The sequence below is a fragment of the Copadichromis virginalis genome, linkage group LG12 (genome assembly GCF_057382275.1).
Source record: "Copadichromis virginalis isolate Kocher_CV1m ecotype Utaka linkage group LG12, C_Virginalis_male_GT1.1, whole genome shotgun sequence".
Lineage (NCBI taxonomy): Eukaryota > Metazoa > Chordata > Actinopteri > Cichliformes > Cichlidae > Copadichromis > Copadichromis virginalis.
Genome location: NC_140629.1, coordinates 38,674,731 through 38,694,194, shown reverse-complemented (window position 1 = coordinate 38,694,194; position 19,464 = coordinate 38,674,731). Strand labels below are relative to the sequence as shown.

General features: G+C 44.0%; 1 protein-coding gene across 2 annotated transcripts in view; it reads left to right on the top strand.

The window, feature by feature from the left end:
• adamts3 (ADAM metallopeptidase with thrombospondin type 1 motif, 3) overlaps window positions 1-19,464 on the top strand; it is a 140,725-nt gene that overhangs the window by 68,581 nt on the left and 52,680 nt on the right. For both annotated transcript variants that reach the window (XM_085476450.1, XM_085476451.1), the window contains exons 6-8: window positions 5,792-5,875; window positions 6,241-6,397; window positions 14,110-14,215. In XM_085476450.1, the coding sequence (XP_085332576.1) occupies window positions 5,792-5,875; window positions 6,241-6,397; window positions 14,110-14,215 (347 nt within the window). The remainder of the gene's footprint in view (window positions 1-5,791; window positions 5,876-6,240; window positions 6,398-14,109; window positions 14,216-19,464) is intronic.

Sequence of the window (19,464 nt, the reverse complement as noted above, 5' to 3'; positions counted from 1 at the left end):
CGAACATTTTTTCTGAAGCCTTGTGTGTTTATTGGACATCTATCTTTAAGTGTGACTGTGTTGGTGAGTTCAGCCCATCTTTGTGATCTGGATGGATGCAGTGATACGCTGGATGTGTCACATTACACTGTTTTTCTTGGCCTGCATGCATTAGTTGTGCTGCAGTTTGTGTTGTGTTTTCAGGCAGACAAACGTGTTCGTCATGTTGCTTTGTGGTGACACAACCCTACAGGATTCTTTGCATATGATTTCTTCAGCTCTTCAGCTTTTGCATTGCTAGACTTTTGATTTTTGTTTTTAATGTAGTGTTGTGCATCCACGTGGTGTGGGCGACAGCCACATACACAAACAGAAACACCATCAGGTGGTGATTTAGGGCTTGAGTCACTCTTGGTGAAGCATGCTTATTCAATATCACTCAATGTTCATTTAATTGCAAGAAGCCAAAAATTATGAACGAGATTAAAATGTGACTAATCGTGCAGCCCCAGTGACAGCATACGATGAGATGAAGTGAGTCCTGCTGCATCTATGTGGAGGAAGCTGTTAGGAAGTCATAGCGCTGGGATGAGTCTTTGAGAGCGAGCAGCTCAGTGTGTTGGATCACATATGGTGTGATTTCAGCTCTCCCTGAAGGAGAGGCTCACAGTGCAGCTACTGCAAGCAAAGCAAAGCTGCTTTGCTAGTAGATACACATTCAGGATCAGCAGCATTTATCTGTCTTCATTTCGAAGCTCCCATCTGTGATGCGGCTCACATTCACCTAGACTGTTATTCATAAAGTCCCAAGGAGTGACAAATGCAAAGGAGCAGCAGGGAGTGGTCCTGCTCGTCCAGCGCTGCATCGCCTCAAGAAGTCGACAAAGCAAAAAGGATGCTCTGGGGACAGTTTAACGTGATGATACGCTGCCGGGAAATGTTTTTCTCCACCTCTTCTGTACTGAGTGGAGAGCACTGACTTATTGTGTAATGTGGCAGATGAGCTCAGTGAGAAATCACTGGCCCAAAGAAAATGAGGCCCACTGCCTGTGACTTTGGTCCTCATGCTCTGCTAATTGGCACTTCTCATGTAACATGTCAGAGAGAAAGATGGCAAGATGTTGACCTGTTCACTGATTCGATTGGTGCTCACCGTGCAGTCAATCAGTTGGTGACAAAACAACAGCGGTGAAAGCTGCATGATGGGCACGTGCAGAGTTTGTTCAGTAACATGTATGTTCTTTTTCCAGTTGTCATGTTACACGAGAAGTGCTCTGCGAAATTAAGATTACCATCAATATTTTAGAAAAATGTATTTTAATTGCATTTCTCTGGCATAATCCAAACACGTGCAGTTGGTGCAGATAGGTTAACTGGTAACTCTAAACTGCACATAGGGATAGGCTCCACCCCCCCGTGACGCACATAAGGATCACGGGAGGTGGTGAAAATAAATGGTAATTCCAGGAGGTGAAACTCTTTGGTCAGTTTGTATTTGGATAAAGTAGTGAGTGAAATTATTTGTCTGCACCTTGTGTTTGTACCCAAAATCAGACACTCGAGGCAGGAACGGCCGTTTATTTAGGCTGCACGAAAAATACAAACAAAAGGCAGAAGAACAAGGACGAGAACCAACCTGAGAACTGAAATACTAAACACTACGGACGTAGAACCTTAAGCATCGAAAAACCTGAACATGACCCGAAATGAACAGACGACCTCCGTGTGTGGCAGCATGTTACAGCAGCTCTTACTCTTACTTATTTCCCCTTTGTTTTCTCGTAACTTTTAAATTAAGTCTTAGAGATGTCTCTCTTATGTGCAATATTGTGCAATACTGTCCGATGCAACATAGTATGTTATTCTGTTTTATCTCATTCTTTTCTATTGTTTTTCTTAATTTTTGCTGCTTGTAACTTTTTTTCGTGACCCAAATAATTTCCCACAATAAAACCTTACACTACGCTACACTACACTACACTACACTATGCTACACAGGGTCATTAGAAGAAGCGGAAACAGACGGGAACACAGCTGGGACGAATCAGACATAGTGACACAGGGGAAGCAAAACTAAACCCCCTGAACCTGGGACGAGCGACTGTCAAAATAAAACAGGAAACACACTAAGATGCAGGCTAAGACACGCGGGCTTGACCCAGGGACCGAGGGGAAGAAACTGAGGAAGGGAGACACACACAAAGGACGAGGAGACGGAGACACAGATAAGACTACAGACTCACAGACACGAGAGGAATTTCACATACAGGAAACCATGAACTGGAAATATAAGCAAACTCATTAAAATCTCAAGAACACAATGAACTCAAAATGCTGACAGTTTCCCTGCCATCAAGTTTGTTAAGCTCCGCTGCAATGAAAGCAGAATTTAGCATTTTAGAGAACACACTTAGTGTATTGACACTGTAGATAAACTTTTAAGTGGTACCTTTTTTCCTCAGGGGGGTCATCACACCAGACTAGTAAAAATGTTTGTCAGGTGTCCTGGTGCTGGGATTAGCGCTAGAGTTCGCTGGCTCGTGATGAATTTGTCCTGTTTGTGAGTCTCCTTCACATCTTATTTGGGTTTTGTCCCTCTGTTGTGCAGCCAAGCAGTGACAAATCCTTTCTCCTAATTGTGAATTGGGGACCTTCCTTGTGCCAGCAGAATCGAATATTCACGACAGTATGGAAACATGAGCTTAGTCACAACACGTTGACTTCATTCCTGCTGTGAACTCCTGCAGACGTGATTCACTCTCCTGTCCACTTTTTGTTTTCGCCTGGATCCAGACGTGAGAGTCAGACCGGAACAATTTGACAGTTTTGTCTGTGTCAGAATATTTTTGTTGTTTGAAGTGAACTGCTTAAATATGCATGTGGCACCTGTTCAGATGGATTTATTTTAAGTAACTGGACCCAGTGGCTTCCATTGCTCAGTGTGTTTCAGCACACAGCGATCGTTTATATATAGATATTTAGGAAAACTGTGCAAAACGCTTTAATTACTCTCCAATATTGCACCTTCTCCTCGTTTTTCTCCTCCCTGCCTCGATGCCACAGGAGAGGAGGAGATGCTGTGTAGTCGGTACTATGATCATGACACGTTGGTGTTGGTGGTGATGCGGGGCTAATTATATTTACCACAAAACATTCAGTGGTTGTGGAAAATCACCATTCATATTTACACTCACGGCCACTTCGTTAGTTACACCTTGCTAATACTTGCATTTCACCTTCAGTACGTCCTTAATCCTTCATGGCACAGATTCAACAAGGTGCTCAAAACATTCCTCAGAGAATCTGGACGATATTGATGTGCTAGCATCAGCCAGATGCTGCTCCAGATCTGCAGATCCCTCTATCCCATCTCAAAGGTGCCGAACGTCATCATGTTCAAGATACCAGCTTGAGATAATTTGAGCTTTGTGACGCGGTGCATTACAACCATGTTAGATGGTACATCATAAAGGGATGGACACAGTCAATACTCCATACAGGCCGTGTCCTTTAACAATTCTCAGTTGGTACTAAGGGGTCCAAAATATGCTAAGAAAACATCCCTGACATTATATCTAAAGGCCTGAACCATCGATACGCGGCAGAGCGGCTGAATGCTTTCTTGTTGTTTACGCCAAAACTGTGAGCCTACATGTCACAGTAGAAATCAAGACTCATGAAATCGGGCACAATTTTCTAAACCTCTGCTGCCCAGTTTTGGTGAGCCAGCTGTTTCCTGGTCTTTGCTGACAGGAGTGGCCCCTGGTACAGTGCCGTGCTGCTGTAGCCTCTTGATGTGTCGTGCACTCAGAGATGAATGCACAACACATCAAACCACATTATTGTTAATAAGTGGTTTTTGAGTTGCTGTTTCCTTCCTATTAAGCCAAAAACAGCCGGCCCCGTTCGGCCTTGACGTCTGGCATCAATAAAACATTTTCACCCAGAGAGCTGCTGCTCGCTGGATATCTTCTTGTTTTGAACTGCTCCCTATAAACCCAGAGATGTTTTTGTTGGATCAGCAGATCAGCAGTTTCTCAAATACTCAGACCAGCACCAATCATGCCATGTTCAAAGTCACTGAAATCACCTTTCTTCCTCATTCTGATGCTCAGTCTGACCTTCAGCATGTTGTTTCGATCATGTCTACATGCCCAAAGGCACTGAGTTGATGCCGTGTGATTGGCTAATTAGATATTTGGGTAAATAAGCAGTTGAGGACATGTGTAGTGAAGTGGACAGTGAGTGTATGTTTTAGGAGTAAAAAAGACCCACTGTAGGAGGAGAAACGGGCACCTCTGAGTAATATTTACAGTAGATTTCTTGAATAAGGATTCGTTCACATTTTAGACAAATGGATGTATTTTAAATATTGGTGGTAAGTGTCCCTTAAATCTACCCCCATGATCCAATCTTCTTCATTTTCACACATTCGTTCTGGTCACCATCACAACTACGTAAACGGATCTTTTTTTGCCATCTACAAATATGTTTGTAGTATCTAGTATACAAGTTTGAAAATGCAGAATGATTCTCATTAATATCAAAAGAATGACCACAGTAATTAAGTGCACAGAGTTGGCTTTGTTCAGCAGAGGAAGTGTGCTTGCTGCAGCTGCTTCCATTCATAGGTGACCGTCACTGGCTCATTCATCTGCCGCTCAGTTTCCAGCCAAATAATAATGTCCGATTAAATGTTTTGCATGTGAACACTGTGGGCTTGACAATCTCACACTTCTCACTATTATGACCCAATCAAAGTGCACGGGACGTCAGAACATCAAAATCCTCCTTCAAAGCAGCAATACATGCATATGGCCCCCAAAGTCAATCGAAACTGGCAATTTGTGTCACGTGTGGCATCATGTCATATATTCAGCATTAAATTAATTGCATAACATGTATGCATAAGTGGGACAGGACTATAATGACTTTAAATTAAAGGAAAATGGGTGGTGGACTGTCACAGTGTCCTCTGCTAACTGTAGCTCTGCAGCTATCAAGCAGTCCTGCAAAGTCTTCATGCATTAATATTGTAAAACGTAACTGTCTTTGCTATTCACGCCTCATGAGGATAAGTGAACATGGATATAATTTAAACAGGAAATGCATTTGTGCATTTTTGATATCTCACACACCTGCAGATACGGAGGAGATGCGATGCCTTTGTCTGAACAAACATGCATGTCTGCAGATGATAATGGTGTTGACTGCTAAAATAGAAAGCTTGTGTGCACAAGTCTCACTTCACTGTTTCATTCAGATTCAAATCGATAGAAAACATTAGTCAGGCTGCCTGTGGAGAGTCCTTCACCAGCCTGCTTCACTGACTCATTCGCTTCTCTTTACATTACTTCCGAGGCTGCAGGAAACCAAGACGGGTTGAATACTAAACGACTTTGTCACGTGCTCAGTGCTTGGTTTCTCCGGAGCTCTTTACAGGAAATCATTCCCATGAAGAGTTGAGTTTTTATCTATCTAAATACAGAGACAACATGCATAAGCACATTTCCATATCAAGTCATAATCTCTCTTTTATTGACTAGTAGCGGCTGTGCAGGCTGAAGGCACCATCATATCCAAAGCGTGATGTTTTTGTTTCTTGCAAATATCAAAACTAAGATAACAAGCTGCTCCCTCCTATTGTTCATATTATTCATATTTACCTGGTCTCTTTGATTACAGACGTTCGTGGAGGGAGTCGTGAGGAATAACCTGTTTCACTCTAATGAGTCGGATTTAGAACTGAGATTTACCTTAAATTTCAGATTTCCGATTCCTTAAAAGTGTTGTTTGTCCCCCTGCACCTCAGGTGAATGAGATTTACCATGACGAGTCTCTGGGAGTCCACATCAACGTGGTTCTGGTCAGGATGATTATGCTGGGGTATGCCAAGGTGAGTCCCCGCGTCCTTTTCCGTTGCTTTTTTTTAATTCTTAAACTTCTTTTTGCAGGTGACATTCCCTTTTATGACAGAGGAGTGAAATAGAGATGAAAATGTGTGCAGACTACAGAGATCACCTAGTCTAACTCACTTTTACACACAGTGTCAAAACGCACATTTCCATTTGCTCGCTGTAATCAGCAGTGGCACTTAGGTGATTTATGTTCGCCACGACTCCTTCAGCTCGCTATCCTCTCGTTTTCAGCCCAGGGCTTCCACATACTATTCCTGCTTCACAGTCTGAGTAATTACAGGCTGCTGCCAGAGTACCAACATGTTCATTTGCATCCGCATTTCTCTCTCCTTTTTCCTCTCAGTCCATCAGCCTCATTGAGAGAGGCAACCCATCGCGGAGCCTGGAGAACGTGTGCCGCTGGGCCTTTGTGCAGCAGAAAGGCGATCCCGATCACGCCGAACACCACGACCACGCAATTTTCCTCACTCGCCAAGGCTTCGGCCCCACAGGGATGCAGGGTAAGGCCCCAGAGGGAGATTACCCGTCACGATACACACCAGTCAGCTTTCTGTGTTGCAAAATGTGCAACTTGTCAGTGAGAGCAGAAAAAAAAGTTTTGAAGCGTTCGTTCTGCAAATTCAACATTTAGGAAACACGTCTTACGTGTGAATTCACTCCAGATTCTCTGTTTGTGCCCCAGTTGCTTGAGTTAAATTGACTGAAATGATTCACAAAGAGGCACCGAGAAGAGAAAACAATGAAAAGCCTCGTTATTACTGCTATGACGCACAGAAAGGGTGGACTCTCCCTTTGTGCTACTTTTTTGGCACTTTTACTCTTGTTGCTGAGGCTGATTTGAAAGACTGGGGGGGGAAGCAATTTCCAGTGTCTGCCAGATATCGACTTCTCCTCCCTCCTTTTATTTTCTCTATAGCAGCCAAACTTCAGCAGTGAAAGCAGCCAAATGCCCAAAGTCAGCACTATTAAAAGCCTCCACTTGCTGTATTCTTCGTTTATTTGCTACAGAAGCTGCAGCAGACGTTTTATTTGCAAGTGAATGCAACGGCAGAGACATTTGGTCTGCGCTTGATTGTGGAAATGTGTTATAGATTCATATGTAAGGACGGCTCTCTTTAATGGTTTCACTGATTCTGTCAGTCAGGTGCTGATCACAGCACACTGCATGCTCAGGTTAGAGGCTCTGTTTCGTCCTTCTGCATCCTGATGTGCTCCCATCTTTACTGTCCGTGTATTTTGCTTTTCGTATTCGTTTGTACGCTGTTATGTCAGGCTGCTGATTTAGCAGCTGTTTCTTGGTCAGGACATGCTCACAAAAGACATTTTAAATCTCAACACTTTCCTGGTCGAACAAAGTTAAATCTATTTGCACCTTTTATGGTGCTGGAAGAAAGGCTGGTGCCAATCCAGCTTTCCAGTTGTAGGGAGAGACGGCGTTGTTAGGCGAGTGGAGGCGATCTTAGTGCTGTTAGGTCTTGGAGTAGGTCTTTGAGGATGAGCTGCAGGAGGCGTGTCACGGGAAGTCCATCGATACATCGATGTGGAGCCGATGGTAGCGAAGCTTTGCAGGTTAAAATTCCACATATCTAAGTAGAATAGAAGTGAATTAAATATACACTTGCTACACTAGGCTACAAATCACACATGAAATTATTATTTTTCATCTTTTCTGACTATTTTTTCACTAGCTTTGCATTTGACTAGAGTCCGTGTCAGTACTGGTGCATGAGGCGATACCTGCACCCAGAGGCTGCACAGGTCGTCCAAAGGGAGCAAAGAGTGAAGACAGAGGAGATGATCCAACCAAAGCGTGCTGTTGCTCACTGGGAAACAGTTATTGATAAGCTGTGTTTTATGTTCAGGCCAAAGATTTATCCATTATATTGGAACAAGCATTAGACTAAATAAAAAACTCGCACTGTATGCCCACAGTGTGACAGGAAGCTGTCTCCCTCACAGGGATGAGAGCTCGTGCTGTTAACAGCAGGCGGTCTCTGTTGGTGCAGGCGGTCCGATCAGGCCTCCCCGACTCGATTGTTGCTGTTTATTTGAGTTCTTCTCTCTGTAGCAGGAAGCTGTGAGATTCATTCATCTGGGATCTAACAGGAATTTATGAGCAAAATAAGCGAATATATTCTCTGGTGGGGTTTGGCAGTTTCACCTTTGGTGCACAGTTTTTACTTTGCTCAGCTTAGCCCTGGGCCATGACAGTGCATGTTTTTGCATTTGACACCTCAAATGAGGGCAAGACTGGAGTGCAACATATCAGACACACTGTGAGTGAATATTTCCAATAGACACGGCACAACCACAGGATGAACCTGCCCTGTATAGTGTGGGACCTGTTTAGGTCTCCTGCAGGGTCGGGTCCCTTTTAAAGCTTAATATGCTGCTGCTCCCTGTCTGTAGCCCACTCTGTGGATAACGACCCTGTTAGTGGGTTTAAGTCCATGTTTCTCCATCCATCAAAGCTCAGATCTGATGTTTTCTTTCCAGTACTGAGGGCGCTGGTGTGGGTGGGTGAAGAACTGTGACTACTGCTGGATAATTCCAGACCTGATGGTGTCCAATTACACTCCCAGTCTCGTGGGCTCATCTGTTCACACAGGATGTGTTTGTTTTGTTCGCCATATTCTCTGTCGGTCTTCTTTGTGAGCAGCATTCTCCTCCTGGAATAGCAGGAAGCTTAGATTCACCTTACGGGTGTGATGATTTACGTCTTTGGAGCTGGAGTTCAGCAGCAGTGCATCTTTTCTGGGCTTCTGTTTGGAAGTTGTTGAGCGGTATTAAAATCCAGTCCTCGTGCAAACTTTTGGCCACTTAGCTTGAATATTTCTGTCCAGTTTTTCAGTGAATACTTTGAAAACAATTAATTTCCCTCATGTTCTGTTTGGTCAGTTGTCTTTTTCTTTGCATTGAGTTCTTCAGCACAAAAGACCAGCAGCCAAAAACGGATCACTTGCGATGTTTGTGGTTACTGCACTGACTCCGAGCATCAACACTGTCAGCTTTAAGCCGTTCTCTGGTTGGTCTTTCTTTGCTGTTCTGAGTTATTTCAGTTATTCATGCTCCGTTAGTTCTTTAACATCAGATCAGATTGATGACTGAATGAACTGCTCCCTTCGAGTGGATCTGTAACCTTTTCACATTCATTTAATTAACATATTAGTCTCACTCACAAGACAGATTACTCAAAGGTTTTTAACTAAAAGTTTTCTCAGGTCCTTCTAAACCTAAGCTTTACTGGCTCACCTCTGGGAGCCTGAACGTTACCGTACAAGCTTCAGCATTCAGAGCCCTGAAACCTTAACCCCGACTCTGATCTCTCTGTGGGCTTCCTCTGAAAACAAGAGACACACAGTTATAATAAAGTCACTTGGAAAGATGGAAACAGCCGATCTGGACTCTCGGTGAAGGCTAAATAGTTTGTATAAATGTTATAAATTACTTCCCCCACTTTTGCAATAAATCTCAGGTGAGATGTGGGTTAATGTTGTTTTCCCCAAATGGGTGACTGAATGAGGGTAACATTTAAACAATTCTTGGGAGAAATGAAACAGAAGGAAACGTATAGAAAAGTTAATTATGAAATATAGTTGCAAGTGAAATAAAACAAACCTCCCTGCAGCCTGAGTGCTGCACAGATGAAGCAGCACTTCAGGATTTACCAGTCCTCCCAGCATTTGGACTCCGGCAATTACCAGGTAGAAGTGGCTGCAACCAGTCGTCTGCTGCTTTCACACAACAGCACACACACATGCCTCTTTTTCTCCGGCATAAAGTAGAGAGAGTGTCAAAATACAGAAAGTCAGTGTGATGTAGTCGAGCTCAAGGTGTGAGGAGTCCACTTAGAGTGTGAAGCAATCTCCATCCTGAGCTGGAAGTGGAATTTCAGTTTAATTGGATCTGAGTTATCCTTCAGTCCATTACAGCCCAAAATCAGAGATGTGAGTCGAGCTACATGGACACAATCTGTAAGAGCCTCACTCATCTGAGCAGGATTATTGTGTGTGCTGATTGTGCCACAGCTTCGATGATACTGGGTTTGTTGTTGTGTAGAAGAATTCATTAACTCTAAGCCTCGTGGCTATACTTGCTATCAAGACAGGAGAACATTAACTGGTATGGTTGGTGACGTAAGCCCCGCCCTCTCTTCAACGATGGTCGCTGACAGTGGATGTAGATGGCTTCTTTCACCCCGCTTTGAAACCATCTGTCCAAAATGTGAGCGGTGGCATTCACAGACATGTGACCTCTGTTACTAGTCCATGCCAGTACTTGTCATGGAGCTTAGGTTGGAGTCACTTCTGTGATTATCACGAAGTTCACCCGGACGTATCAAATGCATGAACGCCAGTGTTGTGCAGATGAAAGAAGGCAGTTCCAAAGACGTGTCTTATGTACAAAATGCACATTTCATTTTTCCTTACAGACCGATGTATTTGACAAACACTCGGAGATTCTTTCTTAATCGTCAGCATGAGCAGAAATAATGAGCAGTCAAAGGTTTAAGAACGTCAGGAGAAAAGTGTTTGTTTATTTCTGAGCTTGATTTCCGATAAAACGCTGATCCCTCTCTATCCTCCTCACCGTATTTGTAATCCAGAGATTTCAGTTCAGCACTCGGGGGACCTGCAGCCATGGAAATGCCCGCGATGTCTGATTAAATAAAAACAAAGTGAGAGGAGTAATCGACAAAGCTGCTCTGGGTTCTGATTTAGATTTGATTTATATGCACAAAAAGAGGCCATTCTTAGAAAACAGCTTTGAGGGTCCACTTGACTTTAAGTGTTCATCAGGGGCAAAACAACAACAGCAGTTATTATTATTATTGTTTGAGTGCTAGCGCACACCCTGCCTCGGTGGCTCTGCTTGCATGCGTGCTCTCATTAAGTTTACCATGTTTGCTCACTCGCTCTTTCACAAGGAACAACTATGCTTCATGAGTTATTGCATTATTAATGCACCAACACTAATGAACAGCACATGATACAAACCCTAGCTGCTATCCTGTAGGACATGTTGCTAATGAATGTTCGCTGTCCTTTAGTTTGTCGCTGTAATAAAGCAATAAGTGGATGATGATGATGATGAAGGTCTACGCAATATTATTGTTGCCAGCGTGTTGAGGTTACCTGTGGTTAATGGCCTTGAAATGGTCCCGGACTGCTGGGAGTTCACCGACTTTCTAACGCGCTCATCTAAACCGTGACAGCTGGGCGAACGAGGAAGTGCTGGAACATTCACTCGGCCTATAAATCCTCTGCGGACTAAAGTGCACCACTACAATTCCCAAGGTAATCCCACCCTTGGGAAGGCATAACAGATGAAGAGTCAACTGTGCTGATCTGAAGTGGCACAGAGAGAGTGTGTGTGTGTGTGTGTGTGTGTCTCCCTCTTGGTACCACTGTTAAGAGTTAAACAAACAGCATGGGGAAATCCATCAGTCCGCAGGCAGGAATCTGATTTCGATTTGGAACCTAGTGTCGTAATGATCAGTGGGTACGTTTTAGCTTTCGGGCAGACCATCATATGTTCCAGCTGCACATTTGGGCCAAAATCTATATTTCCTAATGTCATTTCTTTCTTTGTGGTGCGAGGTTCACTTCCTGTAAATCAGTACTTGCAGTTTGGCTCCAAACAAAGTTCATGTCCTTCATGATGTTGCAGCTAAACTGGATGTGTAGACATTAAAACAATAAAAATAAGTAGAATATTTATTCTATTTTTGGCCCTGCTGGTCCTTCTCACTGCTGCTGCCTGTGGCTCCAGTTATTAGCAGTGACCATGTGATGTCAGTGCTTATAGCAGGAAGTCATGGAAAGGCAGCGATAATCGCCATTAATTATCCCCTAAGTCCCCTGCTGTCACTGTGCTGCTGTGTGTAATGTGTATTGTCTTTTGGCAGCAGTGGCAACTAGGGGTGCAACGATACACAAAATTCACGGTTCGGTTCGGTTCGATACTTTGGTGTCACGGTTCGATATTTTTTCGATACAAAAAAATGTTCATGCATTTTTAATTTGTCATTTATTAAAATTATAAATATATATTTTAACTCAAAAGTACAGTTTTTAAATTTAACCCTAACCCTTGTGCGTGTTTATTATTTTGACAGCGAATGCGCACCTGCGGACCACTTATGTGCAGCCCTGGTTATTTAGCTCATCATGTTGCAGCCACAGAAATTCTTTTGTCCATGAAACCATAAAGCTGCACTTTCTTTTTGCCTTATAGTCTGATTTGTCATAACTTCTCCGTTTTGTGGTAAGCTTTTCTTTGGCTGTCACTTCTTCACCCTGACCTGTCTTATTTGGCTCAGCAGAACTGAAATGCTTTTACACACTCACTCACATAAGCTCAGCGATTCTCTGCGCGATCAACCTCTCACATGTTTAAGCTGCGGGAGATTTCACTTGTCATGTTTGCATAGTAAGCTAACGATTAATAAGACGATGTCAGAGGAATTGGTGCACAAATTATCATCACTCACAGATCAGTGCTGTCGCTCTCTATACACAGTTCGCACGATTGCAAAGTGAAAGCAAAAAAACAAGCGCAAATTCAAACGCGACTTCAATATGTCACATATTGACAGTGGCTCACCGATGCCAATGACATAATTACCCAGCTACATTTCTGAAAGAATGCAAAAGCATTGACATATATTTTTCCTACAATAGCCCGACGGGCAGGGAAGAGATAGATTTTGGTAGCCCGACTGAAAAAATCGCTAGCTCCGGGACGTCGGGCTAGCGATATTGGAAGCCCTGTATCTGATTGAGGAATCACTCATCTTTGGAAAAGAGAGTTTATTACAGAGAAATGGCTCTTTCCAAAATAAAAGCTATACTATCCGCTTCTTCTGGGCTATATTCTCAGCAGCATAAGGAGAATCCTGTGCTAACAGCTGTCTAAATGACTCGGCTAAAGTTAGTAGCATGCTTGCTTTTTTTTGTCTGCTTCCACTTGTCTTTGCACTAGGATGATGTCGGAGTAAATGTGCAGTCATATTCGTTGTGTTCCCACTAGTGCTTTCAGGTTAATCTCGTTGAAATGACCTTAACGCCACAACACGGCAAATCTCCGTTAACGAGCTACCGCCGATCGCTCCGTGCATGGGGCTAGACGGCCAACACGTTAACGAGCTAACTGCGCTAGCACACTAGTTCACACCAATGTAATTGAGCATTGCATGGCACATCCAACATACTGTTTTACTTTAGTCCATGACTCGCTTACCTTCAGGGTCATACGTCACATGAAAACCAAAATAATTCCAAACGCCAGAACTGAATGAGGGTGGGGGAGGTGCCCTGCGCTCTTCCTTCTGACTATGCTGTCTGTGTTGAGCGCTCAGTGGATCTGCGCTGGACAGTGCAGCCTAGGCGGAGTAGTCGAACACAGATTCACTGAGCGCTCAACACAGACAGCATCGTCAGAAGGAAAATTGATAAAATAAATTACAAATGTTGTATTGTTCGATACATATGCGTACCGAACCGAAAGCACTGTATCGAACGGTTCAATATCGATACGAATATCGTTGCACCCCTAGTGGCAACACGTATCACTGATGTGCACACGTGACACACGTGACACGTTTAAACGTAGAGATGGGCCGAGATGCATACAGATCTGTCCTACATAAAGTATCCCTCCTCTGTATGTAAATGGCTCTACGTCTCACTCGAGCCCTCAGCACAGCATCATTTGTTGCACATATTTGTCACTTGTGGTCTCATAATGTCCATCCGTCTGTGCTTAATCACCGCACTGCTCCTTGGTTTGTGGTCAGCAGTCGAGATCTTGGATGATGTCGTTGTAGCTAAAACAAACTGCAGTTATAAAGTGAAAAGATTACAGATGAAAACATGTTTTGTTATTGTAGGAACTATGAAGATGACTCAGCATAATAAAGAAATGTTCATTGATAATATTTTCATTGTTCTCTTCTGGCAGATAATGCACAGTTAACTTTTTAAACATTACTTTTTGTTTTTGGTTATAAGATTAGCATTTCATCCTCACACAAAATTAGTTTTATTTCATAGAATAAATTTCCATTTTTAACTTGTTTAATTTTTTTTAATATACTTTTCCACACAACATTTTCCCCTGACGCCTTTCATTGAGATGCGAGGAGACGTTTTGTTTTCAGCGTCCTCATCTTTGTATTTGTTGTGGTAACATTCATCGTTTCTCCCGGCAGGTTACGCTCCGGTCACAGGAATGTGCCACCCAGTCCGGAGCTGCACCCTGAACCACGAAGACGGCTTCTCCTCCGCCTTTGTTGTGGCTCATGAGACCGGACACGTGTGAGTTCCTCGTTTTCATCTTTGGACAAAATGCCAGAGGTTGTTTACTAAGCATGTGTCCATGAACTCAGCCCTTGTTCATTATCTTCTCCTTTTCTCCACATTTCCTGCAACATATGAAATAAGGATAAACAAACTCACATCAGCTGGAAGCATTAAAAAGTTATTAAAACCTGCCGTTCTCTGAAAGGCAGAATTAAGCACATATTGAGTAAATGCACAATAACAGACTGCACAGTGGATAAGCTGCGTTTAGCTTCATGTTGCTGGCTGGCTGAGTGTGGTTTGCTCATTAACGTGACACAGTGAGGGCCGTTTGGTTGGTGTGTCCAAATCACCTGGAATAGCTGCTTTGAAAAGTGGCGTTAATTTTATCGTAGCATCAATAAAGATTTTTTTTTGTCTGTGTAAACAAACCGACCAATCAAATGAAGCTGTAGCGCTGTAATGAAATCTCTGCACATTTCCAAATGTCCAAACTCTGAGTGTGGAGTTTAAAAACAAATGTAAAAAAATAGAGAAAGAAACTCACAACGTGGTCGTTTTTGTAATTAATACTAAAATTATATATTGTGTGTGTGTGAGGGAGTGCATGCACATGCATATGCGTGTTTGTGGCTTCCAGAACAGTTGGTGTCTTACATGTAAGGTGTTTATGGGAGATTTGTAAATTGTAGCTATAGAAAATAGCCAAGGTCGCACCATCCCTGATGGCTCCTGTGCTGCTGAATGATAAATACTGATGAAAAGAAGTGGTGGGAAAAGATATTCTGGAAAAAGAAAAAAAGAAGGGCTGAAACAAAAGTCCTGTGGCGAATATCAAATTGGTCTTTATAATTTGTCATTTGTACACAAATCTTTTCTGAAACCCTAAACAAGTCATGTGATGCCTGAACCGAACAGAAGGTGAATATGAAGGTGAAAAGTCTGAGAAAGAGAGAAAACAGGCATCTCAACCTCATATGTTACTGTTGAAAACTGCATGGCCCACCCACCTGTCAGCTAATGTAGAAATGCATTAGCCCATACTACCCTTCAGCAATGAGGAACGACCCCCCCTGAATGATAACTGTCTGCTACAGGCAGAGGAAACATTCAAACTCACCAACAACACCGACTCTGCACACACAGGAAACACTCCTCTGCAGCTTAAACATGCTTTCTTCCTGTAGTCTGCCGTTAAACAAGAGACATCTGAAACACAGTCTCTTGAATGTGTGAAGCCTAAACCTTCGGGTTAATATGCGCTGTAGTTTAATCCATGTGATATAGTCAGAGTTGAAGTCTTCACATGAGAGGTTGCAGTGCGGTGAAACTTGGACTACAGTGTGAAACAGAACACTGAGCAGGCTAATTTTCCACTTTCCTGCTCTTTCAAGCTGTTTCCACGTCTCCTGTGGAGCTTTTGTTGCGAGTTCTGAAATTTGAAATAAACGCAGCGGGAGAGACTGTCAACAAAGAGCAAATATTTGTCTGCCAGCTGGGTACAGAAACTGGTTCTGGAGTGGACTGAGTCCAGTTGGACAGGATAGAAAAAACACGGTAGATTTAAGAGATTATCAGAAACTGTCATGGTCCTGTTCCTCAACAGCTGGCAACATTAGTGACTGTTACTCACTCCGGGGCTTCCCCAGAGGCGGGGTTACTACCCTCAGCCAGCGGTCCGTTTTCTGGACCGCTGGCTAGGCTACTGGCCGAGCGCCGTCGCCTGACTGGCCGCCGTTGCCTTCCGCACGGCCGGCCCCCGGACCGCCATCGCCTGAGTGGCCGCCGTTGCCTTCCGCACGGCCGGCCCCCGGACCGCCATCGCCTGTGTGGCCGCCGCTGCCTTCCGCACGGCCGGCCTCCTGAACTCTTTACGCGCCGCCGTTGCCTTCCGCACGGCCGGCCTCCTGAACTCTTTACGCGCCGCCGTTGCCTTCCGCACGGCCGGCCTCCTGAACTCTTTACGCGCCGCCGCTGCCTTCTTCGTGGACGGCCTCCTGAACTGTGCTTTGGACTCTGCTCCCCTGTGGGTTTTGTGTTCATCTTTATTTTGGGACTCTGAGGCCTCCGTCCGTGGTCGTGGTCCGGTCCCTCCGTCCTGGGCCCCCTGCCGCCCGCCCGGATCTGGTGGTGTGTTTCTGTGGCTGTCGGGGGCCAGCCCTTGAGGGGGGGGGTACTGTCATGGTCCTGCGACCATGACTCAGTGACTTTATGTTTATGTACTTATTGTTATTACTTTCATTATTATTCATGGCTGTTTTGGGATGGTTTGTGTTTGGGATTTTAGACACTGGGTTCTGGGTTTGTGCTCCCTCTGTTGGTCCCTGGTGTTAGTGTTCCCCTGTCTCGTCAGGTTAATCAGGTCCAGCTGTTTCCCCCATCTGTGTGTGATTTCCCAGTGTCTCTTTGTGTATTTATAGCGTGTGATTTCCTCTGCTCCTCGTCGCGTCGTCTGTGTTCCTACCTGGTGTAATCCTCTGCGTGTTCTCCCTGCTGTTCTCCCTTCATGTTCAGGTTTGCCACTCCTCTGTGTAGTTTATCCCAGTTTAGTTTCGTCCTTAGTTCTGTTTGCCATCTCCACTTTGTGTTTGTTATTAACAATAAATCACCCTCACATCTGAATAAGTGCTGCATTTTGGGTCCTCCTTCCACTTTCCACACGGCCGCTGCCCCGGACCGTGACAGAAACGCTCAGAGCGATATATCAGTATTGTTGAAAAGCATCAGGTGATTTTACAGATGAAGCAGTCATGAGACGGGAGTTTGAAATGATCAATAACAAAGGTACATGATGCGGGTTTTGTTTGAACATATTAAGAATGAAAGGGAGACTGGATTATAGCGTGGAGAACGGAGGTATTCAGCAGGAACAGAAGCTTTTTGAAACCCAGCGCAGATGGCGAGGGTCCTTCACAATGAGATGTCCCAGGGCACAGCGTGAAATCCTCCGACTGTGCAAACGAAGCAGGCCTAGTGAGCAGGGATGTCCGGGAATCGATAGATGCTCTGAGAAAATAAAACAGATTAAAGCAGTGTGGAAACCAGCAGCTGTGCAGTACACACCCACAGCTTTCTGGTTCTGAGAGAAGAGCCTAGAGGGCAAATACTGAGGTATTTAATTTACCGTCAAAGATTAATTCCCAATGGAGGGAAAAAATCAATTTAAACATGCTGAAAGTATCTGGAGCTGAAGAGAAGGGAACAGCAGCACGAGGCAGAGGCAGGATGATGGTGATCGCTGCTTTTTAAGCCCTACAGACTGTGCAAGGATCGGTTTAGTCCTGAGATATATCACAGATATGCACATATCAATTAGGGGAAGATTTTTAAAAGCCTTTATAGACGGAGAAATGGTTTCAGCAATCGAGAGCTCCTTCAATGTTGATGTGGGCAGGAGAGGAGTGTTGAATGACAACCTTAAACCTTTGCTCACAAACTGTGAATTTATAGAAGTAAAGTACTTAAGCTTCTGAATGAACAAGTTTATATGTTGGCAGTATTTTAAAGTTGGTGCCTTGCTGCAGAAACCCAGGACCACCGGGGTGGTGGGTTTGAATCCACCATCTGTCCGTCGTTTCTGTGGACTCAGGTTAATTGGTGATTCTAAATTAGTTTTAGGTTTTGTGTCTCTCTGTGAGCGCTGTGGCAGAAACAGGAACCTGCCCAGGGTGCACCCCACCTCTCGCCTTATTGATCTGTGTGTGAGCATTGCTGCAGCAGTCCTTCCAATACACCTTCACAGCACGGCTGTAGCTCAGGAGGTGGAGCAGGTCATTTACTAATTGGAAGGTTTGCGGTTTGGTCCCTGGCTTATCCAGGCTGGATGCCAGAGTATTCTTGGACAACATACTAACCTCAGTGTAAACGTTACAAAAAAATCACTTAGGCAGACAAAGCTGAGGAAAAAGTGCTCGTATAATGTCCGAGGGCTGAGGTAGAGCAGAGACGCACTATATAAGAATCAGTCCATTTACCATCAACACGCTGCTCTACTTTTAAAGTGGCCAGTGAGCTGTGGCCGTCCACTCTGAGCACCTCTGAAGGACATGCTTCATGTAATTAGAGGTGTGGAAACAGACTGGGCTCATTGAACGTGCGCTCAGTTACAGTAAATGCTGGGCTTCATTATATCCTGCCTCCTCACTTCAGCTTCCATTCTGTGGCCCCGAACGACCTTAAAGTAGAAGGAACCCAAGAACATGAACTCAATTTATTTTAATTAACCTGTTTCCATAGTTCAGATGTCATGTACAGTAGTAGAGACATCGATGTTTCCAGCACCATTGGAGGTTTTTAGAAATGAAGCCTATTAGAATGCACACCCAGTATATCCTGCCACATCGAGTTTTTCCAGTAAAGTTTAGGCCAAGATCCTCAGAGGATGTTGCTGCGAAATAAGAAAGTAAGCATCAAGTCAAGTTTCTTAAAAAGGCGGGTGTGTTGCCGTCGACGATTACATCAGTCAGACTCAGTCTGCACATTGTGTTAAAATGAGACTGAGCGCATACGTCTGCTGCAACTCTGTCATTAACCTGTGCAAGATCCTGTGTGACGTGAGCTGTAGGTGACGAGCACACCGCTGTGCCTCTTCCCACGCCTTTCCAATGACAATTTCTGCATCCTTTCAACACTAAACAATGCGGCAATCATTACCGCTTCCCTCAGCGGCTGACCATGTGAACAAGGTCACTGTGCAACAACTTCTGTCACTTTTGCATCTGCAAACAAGTGCTGCACCACGAATGCTTTGAGAGTGAGCGATTGTAACAGAGTTTGCGTCATTGCCTGCACATGTATTCGGTGCAAAAGAGGGGCAGTGTTATGCAGAGATCATCACCCGGCGTTCAGGTCTGACCATTTAACTTCATTTGGTGTCAGGCGGCACATAACGTACAGCATCATGATGTAAACGCAGCTACAGCTTTCAGTGAGTTGAATAAAATAGTAAACATGTGCCGTTCAGCTTCCAGCTACTAAATATCAGCTTTTGAGTTTAGTATTTTTTTATTTTGACACCTAGTTTCCAACTGCTGATGAAGAATGTGTGAAGTAAGCTCTGAAGAAGAACATATTTTCATCTCTAGTGACAGCTCTGTGTTAGGTGCTCTTTCTAACACCCTGAACAGGATTTTAGGATTCATCTGCAGTTACAAAAAATGGACTCTATATACTTTTATTTCCAGTTGTCGTTGTCTCCCTCCTGTTTTCTGCCTCCTGCTGCACTGAAATAAAATTTTGCATTTAAAAGTTGCCCATAGATGGAA